The sequence below is a fragment of the Larus michahellis genome, chromosome 2 (genome assembly GCF_964199755.1).
Source record: "Larus michahellis chromosome 2, bLarMic1.1, whole genome shotgun sequence".
In the NCBI taxonomy this organism is placed as follows: Eukaryota; Metazoa; Chordata; class Aves; order Charadriiformes; family Laridae; genus Larus; species Larus michahellis.
Window position 1 is genome coordinate 106,106,065 of NC_133897.1, and position 9,731 is coordinate 106,115,795.

At 37.4% G+C, this 9,731-nt stretch overlaps 1 protein-coding gene across 1 annotated transcript in view; it reads right to left on the bottom strand.

Annotated features, from left to right (window-relative positions):
• ZNF407 (zinc finger protein 407) overlaps positions 1 to 9,731 on the bottom strand; it is a 355,097-nt gene that overhangs the window by 139,271 nt on the left and 206,095 nt on the right. The window contains exon 6 of the mRNA XM_074576527.1: positions 6,516 to 6,599. Within this exon, the coding sequence (XP_074432628.1) occupies positions 6,516 to 6,599 (84 nt within the window). The remainder of the gene's footprint in view (positions 1 to 6,515; positions 6,600 to 9,731) is intronic.

The window sequence follows — 9,731 nt, forward strand, 5'->3', positions numbered from 1 at the left end:
ATATGGGCTGCCATTAAATATTTCAGGAGGATTCTCCCTCACCTCCAGTCAAGGATCTAATTCATACAAAATTAAAATAACACAAATAAAACCCCCAATATTGTCAGTATTTTTTAAACAACACTACATAATAACTATAAAATAGTGTATCCAAAAATGTGTAAGGACAAAGTCTACGTATTTAAATATTAATAAAGGTAAAAAACTCAAACCAATTCTCCCACACCTTACTATTATAGAATTACTTGTCCACTCTTCACTATCTCTAACTTTATCAATAGCAAACACTATGAAAAAGAAGGACAGGTGCCCCAGTGCTCAACAAGCTCTGTGGAGGAAAAAAAAGGAAGGACACACGCTCCAAGAGCAAGGACCCACTATCTTTCAGGTTTTTTATTTTGTTTTTAAACACAAGCACTCTCAAAAAGCTATGTTTCCTAACCACAGGATCACAAAAAAAGAAATGGTTTTGCTTTTTTGACAATACTGCAAGAAACGTCTGAAGTGCATCTGTTGGTTAAGTCACCTGACATGGAAAATTTTAGCTCCAACAATCAAAGTTTGGGAAAGCAACTGATCAAAGGCTCAGATCACAGGGAGCACCAGTCTGTAGAAAAGCAGTTATTAAGCCTGCTGCTAACTAGTTAGCCTCGTCAGCTCTACTCATTCTGCTCTTCTTGAACTATCACAGCTAAGGCTTTCTTTTTCTCTTGCCTCTCCAAATTCTGCACTGAGCTATTTTACCATCTATCTTAGCTTTTTTTGTTATTGTTTGTTTTCCCACAAATTACAGTTTTCTTTTTCTTTCCTTCTTCCTCTTTTCTCTGATTTCCGCTTTTGAGTTCTCTGTCTTTGATGATGAGCTTTTTAGGACACAGAGTATACCTTACTGCAATCATAAATTTCTCTGTGCAGTTATGTACTTAACGTGTACTTTTTAAAGGAAAAAGGAAATAACAGAATAACAAAAACTATAAATCTTGGAGACAGATGTTGATTTGTGGATGGCAAAGTGAAATTTTTATTTATAATCATGACTGTCCAGACAATTTCTACCTATAGATTATATACAGCATTTATATGAATGTCCTACTGAGGACCCAGCTTTCAAATAAATGAAAGAAAAAATAAAAATTAAATGCCTTCAATTTGCAAGTCTTGAGCAACTCATCAGAATCTTAATACAATGGAAGAAATCTTACCCCAGTTGTCTCAACAGGAAACTATTGCTTTTAGTCCTATTTGTCTTTCACATGATGTGTTAAGCAGCACAGAAAGAATCCTGTAAGTTTAATTTGATTTAAGGAATGAGTAGACCACAAAACGCAGCCATCAGTTTACATGTTACAGGATTTTTTTTCTTCTTATTTCCAACTATTTCTAGTGTTTGTTAAGGCAGTTCCCTGGAGAGGCCCTTACCGCCTTGCTAACGAAGCCTGAAGTACGTTAAAGTAAACGCTGTTTGCTTTTAGTCAGGTCAACTTTTTTGCATATAAGACATAAAAATAAGTACACCCTTGATCTCTTGCTTTCTTATGAGGAACCCTGTAGATGACATAAGGTTGCTCTTCCCTAGCAGAAAATGAATGACATCTGTATGCTCAGAAAAGGGAGGAAAACTGTTCCACTAGACAGTTTCTCTTGGGTAGAGAGAAAGTGTTAAGATACTCCACTTTTTTGGTGTCATTTCTGGCCAAAGGTTTGTTATAATCAAGTCCCACACTCTGCTGCAAATGTTTGCACAAACGGAAAAGGAAAAACAACACAGATCCTCTTCAAATTTCACCTCTCCTCTTACTGAAAAAAGCAGTAAGTCTTCTTAACTGTGCTACATTTTCTGTGGTATTCAACATTATAATTTTTTTAAGCTGTGGTGGGGAAGTTGAAAGGAAGAGGCTACATTATACATTAAATTCAATGCCGAGTAATGTAACTACACATTAAAGTCAAAGAGCAGTTCACATGAGAAATAGAAACACAAAGTGAGGCACTCATCTGGATAAAAACACATATATTATTAAATTTTCTTTCTTTATTACATTGACCTATAAATGTCTTGAGAAGCACAAGATTGAAATGAGTGAGCAGAAGCAATCATACAAACAGTGATCTGTACGATATAAGCTACCATCTTCAAAAATTCATGAAAATATTTGAACAAAGACACAGCCTTCTTAAGCAGTTCCACAGGTTCAGAGTGACTGTCATAGAACTGCTGTGCACAGTAAGTGTACGCTCTACTACTGTAACGTACTTCTGTGATCCCCAGGAAGATTCCACCACAACCAACACACAAGAAGCAAATGTAGACTGCCATTGTGTAGAAGATGAGGATGCGGGATTTGCAATTTGCAGGAGTCCTAACCAACATTAAAAAAGGAATTTCATGCAAGAGAACACAGGCTGTGACTGATCAGCTATGTTGGATTGAGCCAGCTACTACAGCACGAAATGGAAGTTTACGGGGAAACGTGTAGAAGAAGGGAAAACTAGAGTGATACCAAAAGGCAGACAAACAAAGGAGGAGAGCAGAACAGTAACAACAAGAACATAAAAGAAAGACATTTTAAAATTACGAATGAAGTGGTTTCATGTTTTCATTTCCAGCCAGAAATAATTACCCTTACTTGTTTTTTCTCTCTTGTGCAATTTCCTATGTTTCTTTTGTGTGTGTGTGCATGGGTTTGGTGGCTGATTCAGAGGTTATTTACTCTTTTTTATTATAAAATTTAGATAATCTCTTAAATTCTTTGTGGAATTCAATTAATTCTAAATTCAGCCAACACTAACATTTGCAACATTATTTATCTTCTTATCTTCAGGCAGATTTTCTTACTAGGACAAAATATCAATCAGAACAAAATTGTTTCAGGATGACTCAAAAAATAAAAATTTTTTCTCACAGTCATGTCGAGGCACCAGAACTACGGCATATACGTTCTTGCAGCACAGCAAGCTGTCCCTTATTTACCACATAGCACCAGCTAATATCGCAAGTGGTCTAAGTTCCTTAAGACAGTTTCTGCTCACAGCCAAGGCAGCCACAAGTGTCTATTGTAAAGCACTTGACAGAGATGTAAGTATTCCTTACAGCATGATAAAATTCTGGTCAAACTCTGGACCACTCTTGAAGTTGCTATTGCTTTAATTCACAAAATAGAAGATAGGGCCACTGTTATTTACAAACACAGTGAAAGACTTGCAGAATTTCATCGACAGATTCTTGCAGAATAGGACTGGAAGATGCACTCAGATCATAAAATAATGCTAGAACATTTTACCAGGACAAAATCAGCTGAAGACTTAGCTTATTCTGCGTTCAAAGTGGGCAGTTCTCACAGGACCAGGTCAGTCATTAAGGACATAACATATTTAACACAGAATAAAAATGTTAACTGGTGAAACACCAGGGATCTCTTGATAGGTCAAATTATTTTTTTCTACTTCACAGTTCAACTTTACAGTTGAGAAAGCCTATGTCAAGGACCTGTATGGAGATGCATCGTGTTTGCAAATAAATTAAGTAAAAAGATTTTTCAAATCTTAAAACTAATGGCTTTTTCTTTAAGTTTAACAGTCCTGTATTTCTTTGCATTTGAAACACCAAAACATATCTTCCAGGGGTAACATCCTGTTTATGAAACTAATCCCTACAATTTGCTCTCTGAGTGACCGAGGGCCAGATTCCCCCAGCCTTATTCACAGCAAGTTGTACTTTATCGTCCCTGTAATATTTCCGAAGAAAATGCATCTTTCACAAGGTGAAAGTATTTCACCAGGTACATAAAAATAATCTCATCTAAAAAGAGAGGAACAGAGTAAGAAATAACCAGAATCAAGAGCATCAAAAGTCTAAGTGGCGGGTCCTGCAGCCAGCCCCCTCTTGTGTCAAATATCTATCAGCACCTGAACATTTCTCTGGGGCGTCAGGACACCTCAGGCCTTGAGGCTGGGACGAGAGGAGGCTTGTTAAGCTGGTTAAGACTCCTCAACTACATGTGAGGATTTGCTCATCTGCCCTTGAATCAAGGGTCTCTGACAGGTGACAGAAGTAAATCTTGGATTGGAAGATGTTCTGTGTCAGCTCCCTAGACAGCTTGTATTACAGTAGGGAATTATTTAAGCCATTTAGACTATTTTTGATACCTATCCCTTTCAAATCTGATTGTAATTTGCTTTGGCATTCTGCTCTGGGAAAATTGTGCCAACTGGGGACACAGAAGAAAAAAATACAGGTACAAAGAAGAGTGCGTGCAGCTAAGGACTGAGATAAAGTTGTGCACTGGATGAAAATACACGGGAACCCATGTAAGTGCAACAAAGCAGGCAAAGGTGGATTGTGTCATTCTCCTTGAAACAAATAGAAGCTACAGATAATTTTTCTGCTAAAGAATCATCTCTGATTGTTTGTGCCACAGAGGCAGATAAATGCCAAAAAGATAGATCCCTCTGCCTCTGAGATACTGTCCTGTATAGTATAAAGTTAATAGCAAAGTAATAACGAGCCTCCAGTCCTGACATAAAATATAAAGTTATGCCTGCTAGATGCAAGCTTCATGATCTATAACCTGTGAATCCCTGTGATCATAGCACAAAAGTCTCTACCATACTGGCAAAAGAAGGGCAAAATGCCATCGAAAATCTGGACAGCTTTTCACCAGGAAAATACCATATTTTCAGCCTAATTTTGCACATAAAGCAGGAAATAAAATATTTTTTCTATTGACTTGTGGCCCAATGATACAAACAATATAAATATAAGACCAATGATAAGGACTTACATTTCTGAGAAACCAGATCTGCGCTCACGTAATAGGTAAAGACAAGAAGGGTAAAGACAAGAATATGCATTTCTTCCACTTTTCCATTCTGAAATGATCGTTTACCATTTGTGTGGCTGTGCTGATCATAAGTCCTAGACATATACGTGATCCCAGTGTGCCACGTAGCAGGCCAACAAAAGGTAGTTCCCAGCCTATTGTTAACAATGATTCATTTTCATTCTTAGCCCACATTTGGTAAACTTCAGCCAACGTAAAAATTTTTCAAAGCTCCAAGAAAATGTAAACCATTAGTTACAACTGAGGCATACGACTTCCATTCCAGTAGTTGCAATTGCTCCTGTTAGCATTCAGACAGTGTAATGTTAAGTTAACTCGTTATATTTACTAAATGCCTTTTCTTGGACACTTTAAAAATACAAACTTCCTGCAGTGAATGGGGACTGACTGTGGCAGTACCCTCACACAAATATATGCTCCTTGTTATCAGAAGAAAAATTCTGCAAGTATGATTACTAGTTAGATTTGCAAGCAAAATTGGGCCCTGCGTATTTTTTATTATTTTTTTTTAGAGCTTATCCATTTCAAGACATTGCCTGCCTGGCACTGAGAACCCCACCTTTTTGAAAGCACAGGACTCTCCTCCAAATACGGTTGCTTTAATAAACTGAAAACAGGGTGGAAAGAATGGCTTCAGGGTCTCAAGAAAGAGAGTAGCTGCTCTCCAGGAAATTACGCACTTAGATGGTGTATGTCCTGAATCAAGATTAGTGTATTCAGGGACATAATAAAATCTCCCACTGAGATTCCTTTACAAAATCCATGGAAAATTCATGATGTAACAACTACAGCTCCTCATTTGTTAGCCATTTCTTTCCACTGTACATTAGACAATGGTCACTTAACTCACACAGCAATTCCTGGTGATATTAGATTACCCTCATGCTAGTCGGTAAAACAAAAACTACAGTGGCTTAAGCAGCAACACTTCTGCATCTGTTTGAACAAAATCTACTCAAATAATCAAACACAAGGAACTACTAAAAAGCACAATTAAGGTAAAATGTATTAATAAATGTTTAATACTTACACTTTTTTCTGGTCTTCTGAAACTAAGAACCAATTTAGTTTTATCTGATATTAAATTTTTATAACCAGGTGGTAGGAAAGCTTTACTAATTCTGGGAGAGAAATCTTGCTTTACATGCTAACCATGTGGTAACTCTTAAAGTTGCACCTATTAATTACAAACTACGTTAAAATTACAAAAGGGCAACTGAAACAACACTAGCTTTCAACTATGTCTCAGTCCAAAAAAATGGATTAATCTATGTGTAGTCTCTAATTTTCACCCAGGGACATTCTAGCAGACTCTTGCAAAATCTTCACCGTAGGTAATCTATTTGGGCCTTGGGAAAAAAAAATTAGTAGACTTAGCATTCATTTAAAGAAGAAAGCCCGTCTTTACAATTCTACTTCCTTCAGAAAAAAACACCAAAAATACACCACTCCCATCCACCCACACCCCCCAAGCAATTATTCAAACTCCCAGCCAGCAGATTTGGTGCAAATCTTGGGCATACCGGTTTCACAAAAACGAGAAAAAGCAAAGTAAACACTGAGCCGATGTATTATTTGTGCTGTAACGTTCTATCTGGCTTGCGTTACTCCCCAGTGTAGAGGGACTCCCTTGCTGGAGAAAATATAGCGAAGAGTAAAGACAGCTTTACTGACCTGTGTGCTGCCGCCGATGCTTGGTGAGGGCATGACGTGTCCCGCCGGCAAAGCCACAAAGGTCACAGAGGAACGACTTCTCGCCTGTTGCAACAATAAACAGATGAGGGACTGCGGAGGTCACAGATCATTAAAACATATCTATCAAGGCTTTCAGGGTTACTAATTCCTCCAATCAAATGTTTCCATGTAAATATGTCAAATGGGAATGAAATTACCACTGCGGTTTATTGACTGTGATAAAATCTGAAAAGCACCACTGAACATAATTACATACTTGTCAGACCCATAAAAATTAGCTTTATTATCAATGGAATGGTTTTGTACAACTTCATTTCTGTTAGATGTCTTCCAGATGGGGCTGCTTTATGCACTTGAACAGTTTTTATGCATATCCTGATTTTTTACAATTCCCATACATCTGGCCTTTCTGTGCTGAGTAAAGATTGCCTGGAAAAAAAGTTAATATACTGTATATATGATTCTGCTTAAATAAAATATATTGAATTTACTGACAAATTAAGGGTACTGAGAAATTTTCAACAGACTAGATCACAGTCATCTTTAGTTACTTTCTATTTATTAATAAGTATTAAATTATTTTTTTTAATATACAGAAGAGCCCAGGCAACAATAAAAGCCACATTATTCAGTACCAGTGGCAATTCAGCACTGTTTATGTTTCTAAAGTTTTAATGACATAAAGAAAACAGGTCTGGGGATTGCTACTGAAATTGCAGCAGAACTTGTATTGTTCGTCTTCAAATGATAATTCTTCATTCCAAACCTCTGGACCAATTTGAGAGATTTTGGCAAGCTCAATACTCACTAAAAGTGAGTAAATGCTCTCTTTTTAGTATGGTTTTTTTTTTTAATAGAAACTAGGATTTTGCTCTGTTGTCTATAAATACAGTCTATCATTTCACGGCAATATTTTTACTCAGTATGTACTAACATGCACCGCAATCTCAGCCCACGAAGGCCACATGGAAGGTCATTACAAATTAATAACACTAACTTCATATATAGGCCCAATAACTTCAGATATGACTGAAATTTTAATTTTACTTTTTTAAAAAAAAGAACCGCATTAGTCATTTGGAGCCAAATTGTCTCCTTTCAGAGTAACATAGCGGAGAGGGGGCTGGTGGGGCAATGATGCTGAATTCATTGAAACTAACAGTCTCCTTCAAATTCTTCCCCGTGGGGAAGGAAATTTAGTTTCTACAAAAGACGTCTGGGTTAAGAGGTCGGGTGTCAAATTACCAAGTCCTCCTGTGAAGACAGAGGGATGGAAACCTCCATGTTGTTTATTCCCACACAACCAGACACGCTAATACACGGACTTTCTGGAAAAGCACAGTGCCTCAGTTAACTTCGGATGCCATTAATAGAAGCGAGAGGCCATCTCGTGAGTGGGAGCTCCCTGGAGAGCACCACAGAGACCAGCTGCCCTCTCCTACCATGGCCTTGATGGGGGTCCCGGGGGAATCCCAGCTCCCCACCCCCCTCACCGCAGCCCAGGAGGTCCCGGGGCGCCATGTTACAAGGAGGAAAGCAATTCCTTCAAAGTTTTCAAGGCAGCCTGAACCCTGCCACTAAAATGGGATCATAAAAATGCTGATTAACCTGCACCAGGTACCTAGGTTATGAAATGCAATTGGCACGGATTAATAATCTCCATTTCAGAATAAAGCGAAGGGTGCATTGTTATTTTCTGCACCCAAATCTGATCATGAAAAGCAGACTGAAATTCTATAGGATTCTGGACTTTTTTGAAAATTTGGTCGATTGATGAGGGTATCCCAGGACAGTATCTAAGGTGCGAAATAATTTCAGTACCTCCTTTTAGGAGTCAGTTCTAGCCATCTGTGATTATAATTGAATTTAAAAAAATAGACCAGAAAAAGCAGAATGGAAACCCAGCCTAACTATCACATGAAGAATGCATATGTGCTAAATGATGTAACAAAGTCTGAATTTTGCAGCAAAAAGGTTTGGCAGTAATATTATTGCTGAGGTTATACATCATTGTTACACAGAGATTTCTGCATAATCTCTTTCCTTTGCTTTTTTGGGGATTTTTTGATTGATTGATTGTTTTTTATCAGGATCTTCAGCATGCAGCACTTCAATTCATCAAAATATCAAAGAAAAGGAATAGAAGGACTACACATAATGCTTAATTATAATTAAATATTAATTAATTAATTAATTTTAAGTATAAATCTTTCTAACTAGCTGCAATGCCTAACACCCCAGCATAATATTCACACTTTAAAGTTAAATGCCGTTCCACTCCTACCAAGAAATTGCTCATCATCTATATACTGTCATAAATTAGCTCATGTTGTGTTTAGCATCTAGGAGCAGACTTCAGTATGGCCTGCAGCTTCATACACTAATGAGGACACAGAGTATCCATAGCATCTTTGCAAGCTTACGGATTTACTGGGTAGTTTATATTTGGGTCTTTGGAATGGCTTTTTGAGCCATAGAGAAATGATTCAAAACCAACCAACAGCTTTCAAATAGGGAAATTGATCCATCCTATAAAATGATTTGCCAGTTAAATATTCCACACTCCTCTAGGTCAGATCTGGGAGCTCTCATGCAGGCAGGGTTCTTGTGGGAGTCAGTAAGGCTTTGGACCTGAGAACATTAGACTGCAGGAGATGTGGCCCCTGTTTTTGAAGCTCAGGAAAGGTGGAGATGCATTTGATCTTCTGCAACATTAATTTTCAGGCATATTAATGAATTAATTACCTTATTTGTGTATGTATCATGGTATATGCACAAACACACATACCCATACACTGAGAAAACTTCATCACCTGTGACTTTAAGTTCAACTGCACAGTATTTCTTAGCCCTGAAGGTTGATGTGGGTTGAATCTCTCATATCTAGACATAATATTTCATTTGATGTTATGGGCATGTATTGATACATAGATGTATTTTACATTCTTCTGGATATGCTTAACAATTTTATCATTCCAACTTCAGAATTTGCGACTTTTTAACTTTTAGCAAAATGTAAAGGCAATATTTCACTTGCTGTACAGGAGGCTGATCTAACTTGCCATGTTTATATGATAGCAGAAATGCAATAGAAAATGGTCCTTTTCTTAACAACTTGAATTAGTTTCAAGTGTGCCATTTTGCATTCAAATGTAGAAAGACACGGAAACCAATCCTTTATTTTCTATTAGAAAA